The sequence below is a fragment of the Raphanus sativus genome, chromosome 6 (assembly GCF_000801105.2).
Source record: "Raphanus sativus cultivar WK10039 chromosome 6, ASM80110v3, whole genome shotgun sequence".
In the NCBI taxonomy this organism is placed as follows: Eukaryota; Viridiplantae; Streptophyta; class Magnoliopsida; order Brassicales; family Brassicaceae; genus Raphanus; species Raphanus sativus.
In genome coordinates this window covers 47,744,823-47,767,640 of record NC_079516.1, presented here as the reverse complement: position 1 = coordinate 47,767,640, position 22,818 = coordinate 47,744,823, and the positions used below count along the sequence as shown (strand labels likewise).

Here is a 22,818-nt window from a genome sequence, read left to right as displayed (position 1 = left end):
AAGTTGCAGATCGCAAATCACAGTGTTCTCTTGTAAAAACTAGCGTAAGAAAATAGTAAAAAGATAGATGGCGTTTTATATGGAGGCGCCAATCAGAAGAAAAGATATTAGGGCAACAGGGCTTTAATTCCCGAAATAAAGAGTTTCCATATTCGTCGGGAACAATCTCCGGATCACTCCGTCTGCTTGTTCCGCTTGAGAGAGAACAGTCTCGGGACTTTTCTACTTGAGTGTTCTCCGCAGGATTGCTCCAAAAGGACATCTTTTCATCAGACACCTTCTCTTCTCTCTTCTACTAACTCCAGACCTGTAAAAGGTCAAAAAGGACTAGACTGACACGAATTAGTGACTTGAAACAAATGAAAACATATATAAAAAACACCATATATCAACAAGCTCAAAGCTTAAACCTTTACAATAATTCCAGAAAAGAAAAAAAAAATAAAACAATCACAATCAACTACATGAACCATAAAGCAATCAAACGAAACAAGAATAAAAATTTCCATATGAATAATCACAGAACCAACCGCGGATTGATTGTCAGCCTAGTACCTGCGATGGAGGAAACCATGAACAAAAAAAAGTTTTTGATTAAACTAGAAGAGGAAGAGAATTGAAGAAGCAAAGGAGAAGGACGTAGATGTTTCTGTTTCATAGAAGAAGAAGAGCCATGAGCCATCGCCGATTTGCTTCTCCCCTCGTTTCTCCTCCCTTTCCTCCATCAGGGTGATGCGTGTCAAGAAAAAACCGTCTCTTGTGGTGCTTAATCAAGAGACGTCGCTCGAGGTAAATCATTTTTTCCTTTTATTTTTAATCGCAATTACACCTAAAAACCCACATAAGAGACCCCCATAATCATGACCTTAGTAAAAAGTTCAAAAAAAAAAAAGTTAGAAGGTAAACAAAAAAAGAAACCTGAGCAAGAATCTGACACGGTTTGAGCTCTTTATAGCGAAAGATGAATCTCACAGTGGTTCTGTCTAAGTTTCTCTTGGTGCAGTAAGCATCCATTAGTTTCTTCAGATGTGCACCATAACCAATCTTGTATACATCCTCTCATCCATCCTATGTTAATATAAAAAAATGTACATCTCAATTAAAAAAATGCATAGAATAAAAGAAAAGATGAGATATATTTCTGTCCAAGGAAATTTGGACAGATTGATGGATAAAAGACATATTCGCACACACAACAAGACCATAATGGCTTAGATAAACAACCAAGAGATTCTAGGAGAATGTTTCATGTGAAGATGATGTCCAAAGATTGTGATCAAACCTTATCTTAGGGTTTTGTATAGGAGAGCACAAAAGGGTGTATGTAAGAAAAGTTGTTTTGGTTGGGGAAAGAGAGTCCGACGAATGTAATTTTATAATTATTTAGCAAAAAAACACAGTATTTATAATCATGATCCATGTCTGGTTTGGGGTTAAGGTTTAAAGACCTCTACAAACTATACCCAGGTCTGGGGTTTGAATTCTAAACTATGTAATTTTTTGTAGATTTCAGAAAATTGAGATTTCAAATTTTGGAAAGAGCGATTTATTAATGCAGACTACGGAAGAAAGACATACAAGAAATCTTTAACGTAGTGCAAATAAATCTGGTCATGAATAGATTTTCATAAGACATCTGTTAGGTGTAGATCTCATAAGGTAGATAGTATTATCGATTGTCGAATTATCTTTGTAATTCTTCTCATGGCTGCAATGTCATAACAAATTAGCGTTACAAAAAATAGTAAGGGAGTGGAAGCGAGTCAAATAGACAATAAGAGATGGAAAAAGTTTCCTAGCTACACGACGTTTACACTAATATGGTGGAAACCATCCGATGTATTAGAATGTGTCAATAACTACACAAAATTTATGTTAATACATGCCACATGTACGAAGTTTATGTTAATATGGTGCCAACATCACAATCGGGTTTAATTGATTTAAATTTAAGTTAATAGGGTTAATCTGTAATTTATCAAACTTAATAAATTTAATGATTTTTTCAAAAAATGATTTATTAAGATTAATAAACCTAATTGATTTTATTAATGAACTTAATAAACTTAATGAATTCCTAAACTTAATGATTTATTAAATTTAATAAATTAATTAAAATTAATAATTTACTAAACTTAACAAATTTAATAAATTTATAAATCTTACTAAAATTATTAAACTTATTACACCAATTAATAAAATTAATAAACTTTATAGTTTATGAAAATTAAATATATTAATTTAATTATTAAAATTATTAAACTTATAAACATATTAATAAATTTATTAAACTTAAATAAATTAATAAAATTAATAATTTATTAAATTAAATAAAATTAATAAAATTAATAATTTATAAAACTTAATAAATTAATAATCTTAATAAACTTAATTATTTATTAAAATTAATAAAATTATTAAACTTATTAAACTTAATAAATTTATTAAACTCAATAAATTTATTAAACTTAATAAAAATAATAAACTTAATAATTTATTAAACATAATAAATTAATTAAACTTCATAAACTTATTAAAATTAATAAATTTAGAAACATAATAAACTTGATGATTTATTGAACTTAATAAAATTCTAAAACTTAACTTAATAAACTTAATAACTTATTAAAATATATAAATTTATTGGTTTTATTAATTTTAAGTTTAATAAGTGTAATAAGTTTAATAAGTTTAAAAAATTTATTAAATTTATAAAATTAGTAAATTCTTAATTTTAATTAATTTATTAAATTCAATAAATTATTAAGTTTATTAAGTTCATTAATAAAATCAATTAGGTTTATTAATCTTAATAAATCATTTTTTGAAAAAAATCATTAAATTTATTAAGTTTGATAAATTACAGATTGATCCTATTAACTTAAATTTAAATCAAATAAACCCGACAATGATGTTGGCACCATATTAACATAAATTTCATACATGTGGCATATATTAACATAAACTTCGTGTAGTTATTGACACATTTTAATATATCGGATGGTTTCCACCATATTAGTGTAAACTTCGTGTAGCTAGGAAACTTTTTTCCATAGAAGATTGATGAGTTAAAGAAAAAAGGAAAGTAAAGTTTAAGTAGAATTAGGAAGATTGAAAAGGATGAAAATTTTGGAAATATTCAAAATTTGTATAAAATTTGTAATATATATTTAGTCATAGATCTCTCCAGAGATTTGAGACCCATAAAACTCTAATCTATAGCAGAGTATCTATTCGGAAAACTAACGAATATTGAAACTTTGTTCAAGATTATTGGCCAAATATACAATCTGAAAACCAGAATTCAAAAATTACAAGTTGCAGAAAATATATTTTAAATTTTTTTGCATTTTCTTTATTTGTTTTAACTTCAGTTGCTACATAAAAAAGAACCAGTTACATGTAAAATCAATCATAGCAAGCGCTTCTTTAAAATAATGGCTTGAAGTACATAAGCTGCAATACTGTTAAATGCTCCACTACAACTGTTTCATAATTTTTGCTCGCGCTGTTTCCGCCATCATTAGCCATCACTACAAGTTTGTAATATTTCAAATTGTAGATTGTTGTAATGTCCCCCCTAACAACCGCTACAAACTTCAAGCTAAGTTTGTTCGGTATGGCATACTCTGAGACCGCAAATTCACCAATACTTACGATGTAGGGGTCTTGAACATTTTCGATAGGAGTCTTTTGATCTTCGAGAGGCTTCAATGCAAACATGTGAAGAGGGAAGAGAATAAGAGAGATGAGAAGAAAGAAGATTGAGTTATTCATTTGGCTGTGTATTTAGCTATTATTATTTCTGTGTATTTTTTTGTGATCAATTCAACAATGGTAGAAGAAAATGAAAAGACTTTGAAAGCTCTTATAGTGGCTTTAGAGATGTCATGCAGATTATATCTTTCTGAAATTTGATAAACAAATTCTTGATCCATAAAATAAAAGGAATGCATGTTGTTATTTGACCAAAACAAAGATAAGATAGATTATTATTTGACTCACAAAACAAATTAGGAATCAAATTATCATTTAACATCTTTGATGTGATTCCATTGATCTTCGTTTGAGACGTCAATACAAACAGAGGAAAGAAAACAAGAGCGATAAGAAGAAAAAAGATTTGAGTTATTCATCTCGCTGTGTATTTTAGCAAAACAAAAATGTGTTAGATTATTATTTGACCCGCAAGAAAAATAAGAAATCAAATTATTATTTGACGAAAATAAAAATAGAGGTAAATTATTATTCGATACAAATTATTATTTTAAATTTATATTTTATGCATTTTTTATTTAAAAATGAAGAAAATCATTTCACAATAGATTTACTTTTAGGTATTAGAAATTTTAATTGAACATAAGTTCATTTTATAATATTTAAATATGATAAATTTAGTCTTCAATACAGTAACTATTTTGTGGCAGTATCTTATTTTAAATAATTGATGTACTGTAGTTTTAAATAAAAGTTATATTTTATATTATTGTTTTTTATTTAAAATAATTAATATAAAAATTTATGAATGATCAAATCTACTAACTTTATCTCTTTCTCGCATCTGCTCAGATCTACTGTCAAGCTCCGGTGATCGGTCGTGCGCCCGTGCTGACGCCGGAGGCGCACTTCTTCCCCTAATTTAAGTCGTCTATGGCTTCTCCGAGGCATTGTCGGATACTCTCTTCCAATCGTTCCTCTCTTCCGTCTTCAGGATCCTTGGTCACCGGTGAGGTATAGTCAGACTTGCTTCCCGGTGTGTTATAAGCTCGTGGTTCCAATGCTCTACTGTTCCGAGGTCACCGGCTCAGCTTTCTATCAACATATTGTTACCTGTGCTTCGGTTCTCGACTAGATAGGTGATTTCGGGTTTGTGTAGTTTTGTTCGAGCTGGTCTTGTAATCAAAACTGTTATTCCCGTTCTCGGGTTGATGTTATAAAATTTCAATTTAAAAAAAAAAATTATGGTCGATGTAAGAAAAATATTGCTGATAAACACTACTGCTCTACGCATCGTTATCAATACAATGTGTTTGGCTAAAGACCTGTGAGTTGAAGCATGGTGGATGATACCTGAAGTATAGTTTCAGACAAGTTTGTAAACGCAAAAAAAGATGTTGTTTAAAAATATAAGGGATGACTCTTTCAGACACGATCTTGATATTGGAGCAAAAGTTAACAGCTTTTTGTCCTAGTTTATCAATCTAACCGGAAACTGGAACAAGAACTGATGAAGTTTCTTAAGTACGCGAACTTGGCCCATCAAGATAGTTCAAATTTTTAAGATGCAACAACAACAACACACTACAAACCGGAAACTCAAACTGTCTTAGAAACATCTAATTAGTTAAAAAAACGTCTTCTTCTTTTCTTTAAAAAAGGGCTAAAAATCACGTCCTTGTTCTGCGAGCAAATCGGGAAATGATGAAGAAATTCCGGCGAGATTAAGCACCGCCCATATCGGTGACAATATCAATGACGTCGCCTTCTTCCATCTTCAACTGTGTGAAAAAATCGGGAAATATTTAATAACAGTAATTAAATAGGTAAGTAAAAAAATTGGAAACTGAGTGAGGTAAAAAAAAAGAACACAAAAACCTGAGCAGGAGTGCTTCGTGGTTTGAGCTGTTTCTTGCCGAAGATGAATCTGACAGTGCCTTCCTCTAAGTTCCTATTGTTGCAGTAAGCTTTCATTAGTCTACTCATATGTGTACCATAACCAATCTTGTAAACATCCTCTTCTCCACCCTGTTACGGTAAAATGTACATTTCCATTTTCTTTTTAATATATTAAGATTTATAAACAATGTTGTAACCCTTTCTTAATCTTCAAAAAAAAATGTGCATAGGAGAAGCAAAGATGATAAAAATATATAAATATTATATAACTTGACGATAAGGAGTACAAAAGAGTATCTATGGAAATAAAGAACAAAAAAAAATATATTATCAGACCTTTTGTCAAAAAAAAAAAATTATCAGACCAGCAAAGAAAAAGCTTGAAGATGCAGAGAGAGAGGAGAGAAGGAGACCTGTTGGGTCTTGACCTTGACAGTAATCTTCTTCTGAGGTGTAGGAGCTCGAGACTTCTTCGAGGCACAAGAAACATAGATCGTGGTTGACGAACTCACCATTGTTCCCACAAACCCAAAGTATAACTTGAAAAGAGAAGTAGACAAAAATCGAAGACTTTTGCAAGTTAATGCAGATCTACTACTTTCAGAAGCTCTTTTAGAAGAGTATGTGGTTGGTAGGGGGAACAGAAGAAAAAGTTAATGAGCTTTGAACATTATTGGACAATCCTTTGTCAAAGACTGTTATTGGTCTTATTTCATTTTATTACCCTTGGTTTTTGTTTTGTTGTCTTTGAATCATCACATCACGGCATGACACATCCCAACGAAACGTTGAAACTTGTAGGACTCAAACGAAAGTGTTTATTAACTTACAAATTCAAATTATTCATTTTGTCTTATAACAAATTGCATTCCTACAGAAACCACAAGATCATGATGGTTAGAGAGCATATGACTCAAAACTGTTCATGATGACCAAAATCTCCAAACAACAATGATTCTGTGCGGATAAGTCTCTCATGTAGACTCAGGCATTGCTCATTAAGACATGTCTCTGCAGTGTGCATAGATATGATGCAATGTGTTTGGTTTAACTTTAAGACATGTGAGTTGAAGCATGGTGGATGTTGCCTGAAGTATAGTTTTTCTTAATTCGATTTTCAGGAAGATGAGTCATGATAAAATCAGATAAAGCTATAACAAGAAGCACCAGTGGTCTAGTGGTAGAATAGTACCCTGCCACGGTACAGACCCGGGTTCGATTCCCGGCTGGTGCATTTAATTTTGCTTTTTACGGTTCTCAAATTTCAAGCTAATCAAACAACAATTACCGAGAGAAACATTAACTAATCTCCTTAAATCAAATGGTCAACAACGTTCAAACTTTAAGATGTAACAACAAAAAACTACAAACCAGAAGAAACTCAAGAGTTTGGTAATGAAGATCTAAATAGTTAAAAGTATTCCTTTTTATAAACGCCTAAAAAAATTACTTCCATATGACGAGATTCCGGCGAGATTAGCCACCGCCTTGATCGGTTACAATATCAATGATGTCGCCATCTTTCATCGTCAACTGTGGTGAAAAAAATCGGCAAAATACTAATTAACAGTAGTACTTAGCAAAAAGTTAAAAAATTAGAAGGTTAAAAAAAGAAAAAGAAACCTGAGCAGGAGTCTGACGCGGTTTGAGTTCTTTATAGCGAAAGATGAATCTCACAGTGGTTTTCTCTAAGTTTCTCTTGGTGCAGTAAGCATCCATTAGTTTCTTCAAATTTGCACCATAACCAATCTTGTATACATCCTCTCCTCCATCCTGTGTTAATATATAAGAAAAAATGTACATGTCAATTAAAAAAATGCATAGAATAAAAGAAAAGATGAGATATTTTTCTGTCCAAGGAAATTTGGACAGATCGATGGATAAAAAGAAAAAAAAAAGTGGAGAAATGAAGAAAGAAAAACTTGAAGTAGAGGATTAAGTGAAAAATACTATTTCTGGAAATATAAAGGAAAAACACTGTATTATTAGAGCAGCCATGAAAAAAGCTTGAAGATGCAGAGAGAAGAGATTATACCTGTTGGGTCTTGACCTTAAGCATAATCTTCCTTTGGGGTGAAGGAGATGGAGAGCCCTCAGCAGAAATCGTAGTTGTGGAACTCACCATTCTTCAGACAAACGCAAAGTAAAACAACAAAAAAAGAAAAAGGTAGACGAAAGGTCAAAGACTTTTGCAACTCCTAAAATTGAAAGAGAGAGAGAGAGAAAGGTAAGAAATTGCTGAAAATTGAAGAGTTTGAACAGTCATCGCTAAAGACTGCTATTGGTCTAATTTTTACTTTCCACTTTTACCCTTGGCCTCTTGTTTTTGTTGCCTTTGAATCATCACATCATGGATGACATATCTCAACAAAACGTTGAAACTTGTACGACCTAGAAGAAAATGGTTATTGCCTTGCAAATTCAAACATATTTTAATTTCAGATGATACAATAAAAAATCGGGAAATTGACACATGTAAACAATCAAAAATTATTAATTGACAAACTAACCATATAAAAAGTATGGCTACAATACACAATGTATTCTATGTATTAAATATGAAAGTGTTCTTTAAAAAAAAATTATACCACTGACTAATGGGGACTAATGTCTTGGTAAAGACATGATGCATTTTGAGTTAATTGGCTGAATACCCTAAAACAATGCAGATACCATAGAGGGGGGTGGAGGGGGGGGAGAATGGTAGTGATGGGGGAAGAAAATTGTGGGGATTTAGTGTATGGAGTGCAAATATGTATACCATAGAGGGGGTGGAGGGGGGGGGAGAATGGTAGTGATGGGGGAAGAAAATTGTGGGGATTTAGTGTATGGAGTGCAAATATGTAAGATTTGGTGTGTAGGGAGTGCAATTATTCATGCATTTTCAACATGCTATAAACAATCTGATTGTTAGCATATGATTTTTTCACCAAATTTTCTTGTAAAAATAAAAAAAAATAAACAGAAAAATAACAAAGTGATTTTCACTCAAGTTTTCTCAAATCCCTTATTTGTGAATACTCACTCCGAATATCTTTTCCTTCTTCCATCATCCTCTTAACCATTGTTACCCTCTCAATAACCCTATCAACTGCAATGTCAAACGCATCTTCAATCTTCTCTGATCCAACCAATCCCGGTTTAGTGTATATTATCTTCGGTATAATCTTCACAACCTCGTTTCTCATCCTCAAAACACTCTCCTTATCAATATCAATCCTACCCAACAAATTCCTCAAACTAACCGTTCCATTTTTCATTCCATTCTCCGGTATGTAAACCGAATACTTGGTATAATCCTTTGGAAAATACCACCTATACTGCTTATAACCCGAACCGGGATGGAAGAAAACCGGTATACAACCGGCCAAAATCGAATCAAAAATCGATCTTCGAGTATATGAATCTCCAGGAGGTTGTAAACAGAAAACCGAACGTTCAAACGCATCCATGATCTTAACCGGATTATCACAATCCTTACCCGGTTCATTACAGTTAAGAAACTTGCATGTACCGTGTGACGCAAGGCACTGCTTTATGATCTCTCCCCTGATGGATCCATCTAGCTTCGGCCTTGGTGCTCCAACGAAACAAAACAAGTGTGTCCTCTCCACACTCTTCACTTTCCTTTGCCATATCCGAACCTCGGTTAAGCTCTTTGGATGGAAGTAAGTCGGATAAGGAAGCGCAAACTCGTTGGTCCAAGCCGTGGTTTCGATAGATAGCATCGTAGTGTTGGAAAATTCAGGCAAGCACATCAGGTTGCTTCCCCAATCTGAAGCTTCATCAGAACATCTCCTGAAGTCCCAACCGATCCGTCCGGCTACGAAGAAATGGTCTCGACCGTGCATTTTCCTCCACTCGGGTCTCTCTCTAAGCCACCGAGCCAGCTTTGTCCCCAGTGCATCTCTAACCATTGTGTTGTATCCCCAGAGGTGGCGGCCCACGTCGAGCCCCGCGAAGTATGGGATGTAGATCGCTGAGGCTTGAGATGAATCGTTGGTCAAACACTCGTAATGTTTCATCCTCTCTCGGAAGATAACCGATAGCAAGAACTGGTTTGTTGAGTACCAAGAACCGGTTTTGGTGGTTAAGACTTGAGGTGTCTTGTTAGCGTACTCTAAAACCTGGGGACCGAGACCGGAATTGACTATGAAGGGACAGATATTGAACCATTTGATTAGTGTTCGACAGTTTTTGATGATATCGTCGTTGAATAAGCTTGGAAGATCGTGCATATATATGTACCTTCCAGCACAAGTATCTGTTTCTACTGCGTCAGGATGTTTCGCTCTATTTCCATCACTCTCGTTCGAATATTTGGTGAGGAAGTTTTGACGGTGTGAAGAAGAAGAAGAAGCGATGGATATGAATATGTTGTTTACTTGGTAAGGGGTTTGGAGAGTTTTCCCGAACAAATCTGATTTATGGATTTGAAACACAACGAACAGACATAACACAAAAATAACTGAGATGATAAACCTAAGCCTTGGAACAGGTTTCTTCATCTATTTTCTTTTACTCGTGTGCAAAAAGTTGGTATTGTTTTATGAAATAAAAGCTGAAAGGGTGTTTGATATCAGAAATTTAACACTCTTTGTTTTAATGGTCTTAGTTACATTTCCATATTATAAAATAGAGGATTTTTTACCATTTACAATTAATTGAATTCAGTGGATTCTATTCACATACATCTCTCCTTTTTAAGAAATGCATCTCGCCCAAATGATTTGCATTTGTCAAAAAAGAATTTCAACGTTTCTTTTAAGACAAAAAAAATAATTGAAAAAATACAAGAAAATGAATAATTATATTGAATAATAATAATATTGTCATTTAATTGATACACTGAGAGTACTTATTAGTAATCGGCTGTTCAATTTCAAATCCTGGATTTTAATTGAATTTATTGTAATCTTCCAAAACATGTCTCATGAACTATTAATTTATTGTGTTATTTTAATAATACAAAAAGAAGTAAATCCTTTGGCTTTTTGAAGGAAGATTTTACATTAGTAGGAAGACATTACATTATATAAAGTATGCATGGTGAGCGATTTATTTCTATCATATTGATTGTGAGAAAATTCGTTTCTTCGAAGATTTTATACTATAAAATATGAATGCTAGTAGCAAAAGACGTTAAATCATTAAGAATAAAAGCAGCTAGTATCTTTTTGTCAAAAATTAAGAAACATTAAGAAAAAATCCAAAATACGTCAAAAAAAAATTTCTTCTATCTTTGTGAATTTTCTGTCACAATTTGCTTAAGCTGCATTTTTTGGCGAATATTCTTTCTTCCTTTAAACCGAACCGTTTACTGGCCAACAACGACCACAGCCAAGAAAATAACAGACATAAGAAACGTTAAGCTATTGTTCAAAATCATATCCTAACGACAGAACAAAACCAACCATCATGATGGTCACTTACAATTGAGCCATACGAAAACATGATGGCAGTGATTTCATAAATTTAAATAAATAACAAATAAAAGAGAACTTACACAAGATCTTAGCTGAACATGAATTCAGTTTCAGATGAGAGGAAGCAGAGTATCAAAAGTTCAGACATCATTGTTTCTCTGCTTGTCTTTCAAAAGGAACCAACTAATTAAGAAACGAACTAAAATCATGAAGCGTATTCAAAGGCTTGTGGAGGTTGTGGCTCGTCATCTACAGCCATAGCCGAGGCTGTTGTTCCTTGTGTGGCCGCCGCTGCACCAGTTGCAGGAGAAGCTGTTGAAGTTGGTGCGTCGGTCAGAGAGAGAACCTCTGGCTCGTGTTCACGCAAGTCCTTGAGAAGAACAAAACCCGATGGAGCTAGCTTCACCGGCACGTATCTGCTGTCTTCAAGTAACTTAATGTACTTCTCTTGAGCTGGTACAACTCGAGCCGGGTTTACTAGAATCTCAAACGCTGCCTCTGGCTCTACAGCTTTCTTCTCAACCGTTGCTGTGCTATCTACCTGATAGTTCATGGAGACAAGACTAATGAGGCGATTAATCAAAGAAGCTCATTGGTATTTACAGTAGAAGGACATAACATACCTGCATAGAGTCTCCTTCCATGTCAGCTGATTCTCTTTCTTTTCCAGAACCACTTTCACCAACAGACTTCTCGGCACCGGATGCTGCTTTCTCAGCATTAGCTTTCTGCTCTGCTTCTTTCTTAGCCCTGGCTTTGGCTTTAACCGAGGTCGAGAGAACAGCGGTTGGGAGTTTGGCAGCGGTATTGGACGTCGCAACCGTGGTGGGTTTAGGGTACTCAAACAAAGACGGTTTAGCGTGTGACATGAACTCAAACTTTGGGACCTTAAGGTCGTAGTTCAAACCGATGAAGGCGGTCGGTGAGAAAGCCAAGCTAATGAAATAGATGAGAGGGTACCAATACCAAAACTGGCTGAAGACAGCGAGGCCAATAACAGCAGTGACTTTGTCATGTTTGGTCTTAGAGAGCAATCTTATTGTTACGTTCCTACCACCGGCATCGAGGATACCAGAGGCAAGAATCGCTCCCATCTTGCTCATTGTATCTTCGTGCTTGTCGAGTATGATCTTCTCAAGTTGTCGCCTACATATAACATATATATATAAAATATCAGTCTATACCAAAATATGTTCCACCTCCCAAATGCTGAAGAGGATATTAGATATGTACTAACCTAAATGCTCCAACACGAGAATCGCTTGCTTCACTAACTTGGACCATCACCATGGCCATTGCTATCAAAGCACCTTGACGAACAAAGTCAACCACATCCGAAGTAAGTGGCTCCAACAAGGATATCGCTTCGCTGAGGCCAGCGCCTGCGCATGAAATACCCACTGCAAGAGCCGCTCCATAGCGAACATGTGGGTTGTACGACTCAGAAAGTAACGATACAATACGAGGAGTCTACATAGAAAGAAAGAAAAAAAGCAACGGAATCAATTAGTGAGTATAAGCAAACACAGAAGGCAAGTTAGTGGTCATAAGGGAGCATTTTGAAACTGACCTGCTCAGGATCAGAGTACAAGACAAATCCAAGTGCTAGAACAGCAGTCCGTCTAACATCATCACTGACATCAGATACAGCAAAGTGTAGCAATTGGCGAATGGCCTTATTGTTTGCTGTCCCACAGTAAGCCAATCCCAGTGCGTACATGCCACCATAACGGATGATAGGATCCTGGTCTCTAGTCATCTGCTCAATCAAGGTATCAGCTCCTTCTTCTCTGCCGTATACTGTAAGAGCTATGCCAAGAGCCAATCCCCTAAAAAAACATACCAGATGCTGATCAATGAAATGTCTAAATCAAAATACCATGGACTATTATCACCAAAAATATATATATCCGCTGCATTACCTAATTATCTTCTCATGCTGTGTCTCATGAGCATAAGCGAGCATCTCACTTGCCTTTTCAGTGGCGGTTCCAACCAACAACAAACCCATGCTGATTCCAGCAGCTTCACCAGCAACAGCACTGTCAGTGTAAAGCACGCTTTTGACATCATCATATATCTCCTCATCTGCTGTTCCAAGAGCTGACAAACCAAGACCTAAGCAAGCTCCATGTTGAATGACCTGCATCCACATTTTCACAATACATATTATCTCTGAACGAAGAGGCTTACAAGGAATTGAGAGAGACTATATATCAAGATTTAGCCAATCACCTCAACATTGGTACTGCGTAAGCTATCACGTAGAAACTGTTTTATGCCCTCTCCATGGTTAGCATGAATGAGGCCGAGAGCATACAAGGCACCTCCTTCGGAATACGGACTCCCGCCACCACCTGCTCCTCCCTGCGGCAAGTATGGAGCCATCAATGACCTGCCCTGTTGCAGGTGACCTCTGTGAATAACACCTAGTCCCGCCGTAGCACTAAACTTAGCCCAATTGGTGGCCCTGCTTAGCCAATCCTGTCAATTCAAAAAAACAACATACGAAAAGAGTTAAGAACACTAAGCCACACAGTTAAGCTCACGGCTCAAGCATAAGGAAATAGTACAGTGGAAGTAGAAGCTTACCAAATTCTCTCTAAGAAAAGTGTCCACTGTAGTTCCAGCATGCATGATCGCATTAGCGTATATTGTAGCACTGTGGCAAACACTGTTCCGCATCTCGACAGACTGTTTGATTGTCTTTAGTATCAACAGGTCCGATCTATAGAAGACAAATATTACAATGAAGGATATGATTACTTCCTGGAATAATTGATTTTAGAATTAAAAAGTATCTCCTTTCAGGATATCAAAACTTCAACAGAAACTTACTTGTTGTGGCTGTAAAGAAACTGAAGTGTCAACTGAATAGATGTCTCCCCAGATAAAATTCCCTTAATCTTGGTTAGCCTCTCGGCATATGTGGCGTCAACTGGATCCGTCTCGTGCACTATTGTCTGAGCTGGAGTAACTGGAGTTACATCCGCCATCTGAACATCTCCCGAGGGGTTCTCATTTGTAGTTGCAGTGGTTTCAACGGGCTGAGCTGCTTCTACAGGGCGTGTTTTGGGGGCAGGGAGGCGATCCCTAACACTCAAGAGAAAGGCCTGGTGCTCGTTCTCTACAAGATCAAATGCAATTTGCAATGCTAATAAAGCATCATCCTTGCTGTCCGAGCGAAGAAGCTTCTCCAATATGGTTGCAACACCTTGCGGTTCATCCAAGAACATGAGGCATTGACAAATGCTCAAATAATCAGGAGAGGGTAGCTTCTGGTAGACTTCAACAAGTAAACTAAGCACCTGAAAGAACAGAAAAGAATGAAATGACCTTTACAAATGTAGAATATGAATTTTTCAATCCAAGCATTGACGCATCTTAAACAGGTATCACAGAAACTGGAATACTATTTTCAGTTACAGCTCAGAGACAGAGAATGCTAGCATACATGAGATTACCATACAAGGTACTAGGAAGATGCAGGAGTACCAGATGATGTAAAACCATACTATTTTCTACTCAATCAATATCATCAGAACATCTAATTTTATTCAATCAAGGTCTGAGACCATTAGCCTTACCTCATGTCTATACTCTCTGCGGTTAACGAAAGAATGAGAAACATTGATGCAATACGTTAAAGTCCCCTCGACATTATCGCTCTTTGTGATAGCTTCCTCCAACTTATCCAATCTCCGGCATTCTAACGCAATTCCCATAGCCTGCTGATACTTCCCATCAGTGATGCATCTGCACAGGGAAAACCACGTAAGAACAATTGAGCCACTAAAATGATTATATCATTAAAATCTGCAGCCACACGTACTTTCCAAGCATTCTTTCAACAATGGCCTCCAGCCTGGGATCAATGTCGACCATCTCGCTTGACTCAACTGCCTTCGATCTCAGAATGGCATACTCATCTATTGCTTTGGCTGAAAACATAACAGTAACATTAGATGAGAAAACACTATTCCAATTCTCGATCATCTTATTCTCTCTTATTATTAGACTAGAGCTGGATGTGGAAGCCCCATGTCTGTTTTATAGATATAAGATCTATTGCAACTCTTCAAGTTAATATGTTCTTAGATAAAAATTGCTATCAACAGTACCTTAGCTAGGGTCTACTGTCAAAACAGAAAAAAAAAAGAAGAATAAATACAGAAAATAAGCTTCTTAATACTCACCTAGAAGCGTATGAACATAATCCGTATCCTCTGAAACATCAAATAAGGCACCGGCTCCAAGGGCATAGGACAACGAATCATTAAGCTCGCCCAAGTAATAGAAAACCTGAGATAAGATTTCATCATCATAACCCGTAAAGTGTAACAATTTGTAACAATACACCAATTTAAGTTTAGCAAACGCTAGATCGTACCTTGGAGACAAGCAGAGCAGCAAGCTGTCTTTGGTGCAAATCGAATTCTTCATCTTCATACAAACTCTCTCTGCAAGCAAACAGAAACCGCAACTGAGTCAAGAAGTGCAAAAAACCACTTTAGAGATACTAACAACTAAATAGTTTCACCAAAACACAATCCATGTGCTAGCTAGCACAGCCTCTACAACTTGATCTCATACCACTATGAATAATGAAGAGAAAGGATCCAAAGTCTCTACATTAGATTGGCACAGTATCATGTCCACGAAGAAGTTCAAACTCAACTACACAAAAACAACTGTTCATTATCTACAAAATATCACTACATACATAAACTTGGTAAAGCTATAGTCATATCAAAGAAACACACTTTCGATCCTAACCATTGAACCTACATCGCCACAAAGTTTGGATTTTTACCCAAATAGAGGAAGACCTAAGTACAAGGAGAGCTCAACTAATCAAACCCCCCCCCCCCCACAATCTTCACTCGAATTTTCCAGAAAGCAAAAGGCAGATCAAGTGGGAAACAAAAAAAAAAACTAATTCTCGAAATTAAGAAAAGTTACATGATTGGAACACTAGTGGAGATCTCTGGCCAGAATCGATCAACCAAGTTGTTGAGGTGCGAGAGCGCGTGATGCTTCAGGGTAGGCTGAGGCTCGTTGAGCATTGCCAGTAACCCTCCCGCTGAGCTAACCATAGCGGCGGCCATTGATGTAGAAGAACGAACACTAATGGAAACTGAGAAACCCTACCAGAAATCAAATCAGATGACGAACACGCAACTTATGAAGAAGTAGATGTTATGTAATAGACGGCGGTAGGGAGCAAAAAATTATCATATAGCCTTTTCCATTTTGTTTTTAATAATAATTTTAATAGATTAAATTAGTTAAATGTCCATTTAACTAAATTTAAGTTTTAGATATTAGAGGACTCGAGTGATAACAATTAGAGCTTGATATTTGTTTTTTTGTGACTATTGTTATATATTTTAAATGTGTTCATCGTATAACTAATTGTATTCATCTAAATTGAACCGGATAATATAATTATTTTATTACAAATATTTAAAAATATTTTAGATATAATAGTTATTTAAATATTTTTAGATTCTTATAAGTTATAAATTAGAACTGAGTTCATAAGAGAACACAACTAAATTTGGAGACACAACCATAGTTTTTTTTAGAGTAATAAAATCAAAACAATCAAATTTTATTTAAAACGAAACATATTGATTTAAGAAATCAAATTTTTATGGTTTTAGGTATGGCGCTATTAAAACTTTGAAATAAACCTACAACTAGGCATGGCATTTGGGGTCCCAATCGGGTTTCGGTTTTATCCAATCGGGTTTCGGTTTTTCGAGTTTATAAAAACCAGCCCCATTCAGATTATTTGAAAGTTCGGTTCGGGACCGGTTTGGTTTCTATCGGGTTCGGGTCGGGGTTAGTAAATTTTCAAAGAACCGGTATAACCCAATGTATTTTCGGATCCGGGTCCCAATCGGTTCTTCGGTTTAAAAATATCTGATTTGTACCTACTTTGTAACCAAAATACATAAGTAAAATTTGTTTTTTTTTTGTTTCAAATACTTAATTTGTACATTTTTTTAATCAAAACATAAGTAGAATCGATTTAAAAATAAGAAATGAACATCAATCATGATCATTCAAAATCAAACGAAAAGGAAACATGTTTATTGATAAAAAGAAAACCAAATAAATGAAATCATAAAACGAAAACCACGACCTCATGAAATGAGAAACATTGTCTAATGAAAACAAATTCTAAATCCAAATATTTCAAAATTCAACAGCCACCTTTAACCATCAACTTCATGTAATAGAACCATCAACCTTTATATAATTGATAAGTATTTTAGATGTTCAATGTATTTTAATGTATTTTGAATACATGATAGGAATCGAGATCATGTTTGGTATAAGATCTTTCAAGGGTTTTGAATGTTTCGGGTTCTATCGAATATCCATTTAAATTCGGGTTCGGTTCGGATAACACTCATAACCCGAAATACCAAAAAACAAGATCCATTCGGTATTTATGCCGGGTTCGGATTTGTTCGGATTCATTTTTACCGGATCGGATTCGGTTCGGATTTTCGGGTTCGGTTTATTTGACCAGCCCTACCTACAACAGTAAAATTTAAAGCTAAAACCAAAAATACAGATATAATTAATATTTGAAATTTAAAATAATAATTTTAAAAGTATTTTAAAAAGTAATGTTCAGATTTCAAAATAAAATTTCAAAAAGTTGATATAAAAGACATTTGAAAAAATCAATTTTTTGAATTTCATAAAGTTTTTTCAAACAAAAAAAAAATTTATACTTTTGTTATTTATTCAAATGTTTATTTATATAAATACGATTATGTAAATAATCAATACACATTTTCGTAGCGAGGATAGAAAGAAAAAATAATTTGATCATTGTTATGCAAACAAGAGTTAGTGAATGACAAAATTTGATAAATTGACAAAAAAAATGATCAATTGACAAGCAAGAGTTCGATCGATTTCTTACAAACTTACCAATATCACTCTTGCAAGATCAGTATTTTTTTTAACAAGATCATTTTATAGCCACTCACAAAATTTAAATTCAAATTACAAAGCAGTACACACACATCAACTACTAAAATTTCCACAATAGATTCGTGCACTGTAATCTTATTTTATATATGACTCTAAGGAAACGTGCTTTGTGTCCGTGTGCAAAGTTTGGAAGAGATCACCACATGGAGCGTCTACATTGTCCTCAAGAACCTCTTTCGGAGTGAGACTAATTCAGGTAAAGCTTGAGCCATTGTCATCCGATCTGTGGGAGACTGTTCACAACACCTTATTCCCACATTGAAAACCATCTTCAAACACTCAGCAATAGTACTCATGTTCTTGTTATGAGTTACACCGCTGAGAATCGATACGTCAGCTATCTCAAGGACATGTTCTGCGGCCAATGCGGACTCGGTATAGCTACGGAGAGTAAAACCTTCCACAAAAAGTTCATCCGTTGGACGCTTTCTAGTGAACATCTCCAGCAAAAGAACCCCAAAGCTGTACAAATCCCCTTCCCTCGATGGCTTGCCTCCCATTCCATATTCTTCACAATTATGAAAAGAAATGTTACGGTTAAAGAAAATTACATGATTTAATATTCATAAATACTTTTTACTTACAAAAATAAATAAATAATTTTTACCTGGTGCTGCATAACCGATGGTTCCTCTAACAGTGGAGCTAACTTGGTTGATGAAGGACTCTTGGTCAATGATTCGAGCAAGACCAAAGTCACTTACATGGGCGGTTAGATCATTGTCGAGGAGAACATTACTTGGCTTTAGATCACAATGAGCTACTGGGTCATAACAATGGGAATGGATATAATCCACAACAGAAGCCACGTCTACGGCTATGTTAAGTCGTTCAGACAGCTTCAATGGTCTTGAAATTGAATGATTATTAAAAGAGTCTTCTTCGACTTCCACTTGGTGGTGGTGGTGGTGGTGCAGCCACGTGTCTAGGTTTCCGTTGGGCATAAACTCGTACACTAGAGCTTTGAATTCATTTCCTTTGAAATCAATGCTTGAGCAAGAAGTCACAAGTTTCACAAGGTTTCGATGCCTTATACCTTTCAAGGCTTCACACTCCGACGTAAAGCTCTTGGCCGCGCCCCGCGTTTGAAGATTTAGAACTTTAACCGCAACGGCTTTGGACTCCTCCTCCGGACCAAGCAAGCCTCTGAAAACAGAGCCAAAGTTTCCTGAACCGATCAAATTGCTGGAGGAGAACTCATTCGTCGCAGCTCGAAGCTCCTCGTAGCTTACCCTTTCGTAGAAAGAGTCTATTAATGGAGGATTCGACGACGACGACATCAAGTGGTTGGTGCTTTTCTTCTTCCTTTTCATAAACAAACTCAGAGCCAACAAGAGAAGAGAAGCTGCTACACCAACACCAACGCCAACACCGATGAAAATTTTCTTCTTCTTGTTTGATGAATGTCTTCTCGTCCTTGATACTAGTATGTTTTGAGGGCATGGCTTTAACTTGAGTTCAGGGATTCCTCCACAAAGATCTCTATTACCAGATACTGAAAACTTCTCAGGATGCTTAAACACTCCTTTTGTTGGAACCGCTCCCTGAAAGTTGTTACCAGAGAGATCTAAAACCTCCAAGGAGGAAAAGTTGGCAAGATATTCAGGTATGTTGCCTGAAAAACTGTTGTTTGATAAGTTAAAGAGTGTAAGTCCTCTCAAGTTTCTGATATCTGGAATAGCTCCATCAAATGCATTTCCTCCAAGGTAAAGGTTTTCCATGTAGAGACATTCTCCTATCGTCTCTGGAATGTTTCCAGACAATCTATTGTCTGCAACAGATAGCTGACTAACCTTTTTTAATCTTCCAACGTCTTTAGGAAAAGGACCGGTCAGCATGTTTCTATTCACAAACAGCTGAACCAGAGACTCCAGCTGCATGATCTCTCGAGGTATAGTCCCGTTTAACCTGTTATATCCAATCCAAAGGTATAACAGGAAACGACAGTTTCCAAGACTAGGAGGAATGCTTCCTTGGAAATTATTTTGGAATAAATGGAGTCTCTCTAACCCGGTGATGTTCCCGAGATCACTAGGTATCTCTCCTGACATTCTATTTGAGTTCAGTGCCAACAAAACCAATCCTGAAATCTTCCCAAGAGATGCGGGTATTCCTTGTGTCAACAGATTACTCTCCATGGAAAATGCTTGCAGGTTTATGAGATTCCCAATCTCATGAGGAATGCTTCCAGATATGAGGTTACCTCCCATGTATATTTTTGTTATATCTTTAGAAAGATTAGCTACATGGATTGGCAACTCCCCTCCAAGTCTATTATCACCAACATCCAACATTTGAAGCTTAGTGCAGTTGACCAAAGACTTGAGAAACTCAAGATCTCCCCCTAGGCTGTTTCCACCAAAAGAGTTTCCGTGAAGCCCCAAATACTGAATATTTTGTAACGTTCCGAAACCAACTGGGATACTTCCTGTGAAATGGTTTTGTGAAACCTCTAGCTCTTTAAGGGTCGAGATATTGGATATTGTTTTCGGAAGATCGCCTGAGAAATAGTTCATCCCCATTTTTAACTCTATAAGTGTTGCAAGCTTATATCCAAAATCAGACCTTAAACTACCCGAGAAATTATTTGCACCGATGAATAAATACCTAAGTGAGGATAAGTTGTAAATTGCTGGCGGGAAATCACCTGAGAGATTATTCATTGAAATTTGGAGATATATCAACTGGGTCAATCTACCTATTGTTTTTGGAACCTCTCCCTCCATATTATTATACGCAATGGAAACTTCTTCGAGTGATGTTAGGTTTCCTAGAGATGTTGGAAACCTCCCTGAAAGATTGTTTATACTAAGAAGCAAACTTTCAAGGCTAGACAACGATCCTAGCTCTGAAGGTAAACCGCTTACGAGATTGTTTGATGTTAAAACAAGTGTCACCAACCTAGAGCAGTTAGACAGGCTTGTTGGAATCACTCCTTTGAGATTATTATAGCTCATATTCAACTGTTGAAGCCTAGACAACTTCCCCACCTCCTTTGGGATGGTACCACCAAAAGAGTTCTCTTCAAGATTAAGAGATCTGAGGAAAGAAAGATTACCGATAGCAGGCGAGATGATCCCACCAAGTTGTAACCCTCCCAGGTCTAAACCTGTAACTCTTTTGTGTTTGCGGCCACATGTAACACCTTTCCATTGGCACAACGGAGTAGAGTCGTTCCACGAGACCAAGGCTAGTCTGTTGTTCGCGGAAACTTGAGACTTGAACACTAGTAAAGCTTTTCTGTCAGCGTTACCATCAACCTTAGACGCTTCATGATGAGAAAACCTCGCATCCAAAATTCGGAATAAGATAAGAATGTTGAACGCAAGTAAAAGAAACAGCTTCATGATTATACAACCTTCAAAAGATAAAAAAAAAGTGTTGCCTTCTCGTTCTCCGAAAGAGGTGTTTCTAAATATAAAACTAGTATAATAATTCCACAAGCAGCAGGTACCCACATTTTTATTATATTATGTTGATCGGAACATCTTTTCCACGTTAATTTAATCATACACAGCAAATATTGTCAAGTGGTTTAGTCGTTATGTGCCCTACAAGAAGATGTTTTCTCTGAGATGCATTTACCTTCCCGGCAAAGGGATATATACTCCCTCCGTTTCTTGAAAAGTGTCGTTGTGACATTTTTCAAACGAATTAAGAAAGTTGTTGAAAATATATGTAAGTTGTAATTAATTATATCTCTTTGATCAATAGTATTTTAGATAAATAAAATTATTTATAAAATCAATGCAGTTTGCAATTAATTTTCAGCTGAAAGTTAGTATAATTTACATTGGAATGGTAAAATGACACTCTTTGTGTAACAAGAAAATGAAATCAGAATGACACTTATTATGAAACAGAGGGACTAGAATGCATGAACAAAATTTTTTTTCCACGTTATATGATGTTGAAAGCATTTATTTTGATATTTCAACTGGCCAATTAGTCTTATAAGATTTAAGTACCATCATATTCAAGCCAAATTTAACACACACACTTATTGCCCAAAGCAAAGAAAACGATGGCCTTTGACATATTAAACGTATATTTCGTCGTCTTTTATGAGATCATATATTAGGTACTTATCAGAATGATATTAGAATACCCCTATAAATGATATTGAAGTTGTTATTATATACTATCGGTTTAATTGGTGTTTAAGGATTTTAATTTTGTTTTAAAATAAGTGATATTTTCACAATTTTAAACAAAATTTAATATCATTTAAATTTTTTGACCAAATACAAAATATTATATATTTTTTAATTAGTTAAATTAGTTTTATTTAATATCATTTAATTTTATAAAAAATTATAACTTTTAATTCTCGTGCAAAAACTTTAAACACCTCTTAAAATCATAAAGGGAAGAGGGAGTATTGGCTGTGATGAGGGTTCGGTTTGCCTTATCCCTATGGATTTAATGCAAACACTGTATCATCATCTTGTACCTTTTTGACCGGTCAGCACTCCTTCCTACGAGCTCGAACTCGTCACATCGGCGTCTTTTAACTTTTCTAGTGAGCTTGAGTACTGGTCTTATTTTGTGGCCTTGAGTGGACTTTTTCCTAGAATCCGACATTTATCCAAAAATCAGTCAAATGAGTACCAAAATGTCAACAAAACAGCAGAGTAGGAATTAGTTACGTACTTACTTACGTTGTAGTAATATAACTGAGAACAAAATTCACAATCCAATTTAACTAGACCGGTTCACACTTACACACACTGACAAACCGATTCCCCTAATGAATAAA

The 22,818-nt window shown here is 35.5% G+C and overlaps 4 protein-coding genes and 1 non-coding gene across 6 annotated transcripts; 1 reads left to right on the top strand and 4 right to left on the bottom strand.

Annotated features, from left to right (window-relative positions):
- Window positions 1–5,213: 5,213 nt before the first annotated feature.
- Window positions 5,214–6,300, bottom strand: LOC108810416 (small ubiquitin-related modifier 5). Its single transcript, XM_018582530.2, has 3 exons — window positions 6,030–6,300; window positions 5,596–5,745; window positions 5,214–5,498 (listed from the first exon to the last, which is right to left on the bottom strand). The coding sequence occupies exons 1-3, from the start codon at window positions 6,129–6,131 to the stop codon at window positions 5,442–5,444; spliced, it is 309 nt and encodes a 102-aa protein (XP_018438032.2). The 5' UTR covers window positions 6,132–6,300; the 3' UTR covers window positions 5,214–5,441.
- A 479-nt stretch (window positions 6,301–6,779) lies between these two features.
- TRNAG-GCC (transfer RNA glycine (anticodon GCC)) lies at window positions 6,780–6,850 on the top strand. The gene has a single exon. It is a non-coding gene; the product is annotated as a tRNA-Gly (tRNA).
- A 59-nt stretch (window positions 6,851–6,909) lies between these two features.
- On the bottom strand, window positions 6,910–7,864 carry LOC108810551 (small ubiquitin-related modifier 5). The gene is made up of 3 exons (XM_018582656.2): window positions 7,652–7,864; window positions 7,240–7,389; window positions 6,910–7,149 (listed from the first exon to the last, which is right to left on the bottom strand). The coding sequence occupies exons 1-3, from the start codon at window positions 7,739–7,741 to the stop codon at window positions 7,093–7,095; spliced, it is 297 nt and encodes a 98-aa protein (XP_018438158.2). The 5' UTR covers window positions 7,742–7,864; the 3' UTR covers window positions 6,910–7,092.
- A 736-nt stretch (window positions 7,865–8,600) lies between these two features.
- On the bottom strand, window positions 8,601–10,124 carry LOC108812059 (probable xyloglucan galactosyltransferase GT12). The gene has a single exon (XM_018584206.1). The coding sequence runs from the start codon at window positions 10,122–10,124 to the stop codon at window positions 8,601–8,603; it is 1,524 nt and encodes a 507-aa protein (XP_018439708.1).
- A 935-nt stretch (window positions 10,125–11,059) lies between these two features.
- LOC108812058 (26S proteasome non-ATPase regulatory subunit 1 homolog A) lies at window positions 11,060–21,494 on the bottom strand. Of its 2 annotated transcripts, XM_018584203.2 has the most exons (14): window positions 21,118–21,464; window positions 16,005–16,179; window positions 15,433–15,502; window positions 15,239–15,344; window positions 14,875–14,983; window positions 14,630–14,798; window positions 13,881–14,350; window positions 13,635–13,770; window positions 13,278–13,526; window positions 12,965–13,185; window positions 12,613–12,871; window positions 12,280–12,512; window positions 11,666–12,188; window positions 11,060–11,583 (listed from the first exon to the last, which is right to left on the bottom strand). In XM_018584203.2, exons 1-14 carry the CDS (start codon window positions 21,404–21,406, stop codon window positions 11,248–11,250), a joined length of 3,345 nt encoding a protein of 1,114 aa, XP_018439705.1. In that variant the 5' UTR covers window positions 21,407–21,464; the 3' UTR covers window positions 11,060–11,247. The 2 variants fall into 2 exon arrangements, with proteins under 2 accessions (XP_018439705.1, XP_018439706.1); XM_018584204.2 differs by lacking the exons at window positions 11,060–11,583; window positions 11,666–12,188; window positions 12,280–12,512; ... (8 more) ...; window positions 15,433–15,502; window positions 16,005–16,179 and adding an exon at window positions 17,971–18,567 and having other exon boundaries at window positions 18,667–21,494.
- Window positions 21,495–22,818: the final 1,324 nt, after the last annotated feature.

Excerpts from the sequence above, each read along its gene's own strand:
- LOC108812059 (XM_018584206.1), bottom strand. The coding sequence starts at position 10,124 with ATGAAGAAACCTGTTCCAAGGCTTAGGTTTATCATCTCAGTTATTTTT.
- LOC108810416 (XM_018582530.2), bottom strand. The coding sequence starts at position 6,131 with ATGGTGAGTTCGTCAACCACGATCTATGTTTCTTGTGCCTCGAAGAAG. Across the intron at positions 5,746-6,029 it reads TCAAGGTCAAGACCCAACAG|GGTGGAGAAGAGGATGTTTA; the intron begins GTCTCCTTCTCT and ends TTACCGTAACAG. Across the intron at positions 5,499-5,595 it reads CACGAAGCACTCCTGCTCAG|TTGAAGATGGAAGAAGGCGA; the intron begins GTTTTTGTGTTC and ends TTTTTCACACAG.
- LOC108812058 (XM_018584203.2), bottom strand. The coding sequence starts at position 21,406 with ATGAAGCTGTTTCTTTTACTTGCGTTCAACATTCTTATCTTATTCCGA. Across the intron at positions 13,527-13,634 it reads CTTTTCTTAGAGAGAATTTG|GATTGGCTAAGCAGGGCCAC; the intron begins GTAAGCTTCTAC and ends TTGAATTGACAG. Across the intron at positions 12,189-12,279 it reads TCTCGTGTTGGAGCATTTAG|GCGACAACTTGAGAAGATCA; the intron begins GTTAGTACATAT and ends TGTTATATGTAG.
- LOC108810551 (XM_018582656.2), bottom strand. The coding sequence starts at position 7,741 with ATGGTGAGTTCCACAACTACGATTTCTGCTGAGGGCTCTCCATCTCCT. Across the intron at positions 7,390-7,651 it reads TTAAGGTCAAGACCCAACAG|GATGGAGGAGAGGATGTATA; the intron begins GTATAATCTCTT and ends ATATTAACACAG. Across the intron at positions 7,150-7,239 it reads CGCGTCAGACTCCTGCTCAG|TTGACGATGAAAGATGGCGA; the intron begins GTTTCTTTTTCT and ends TTTTCACCACAG.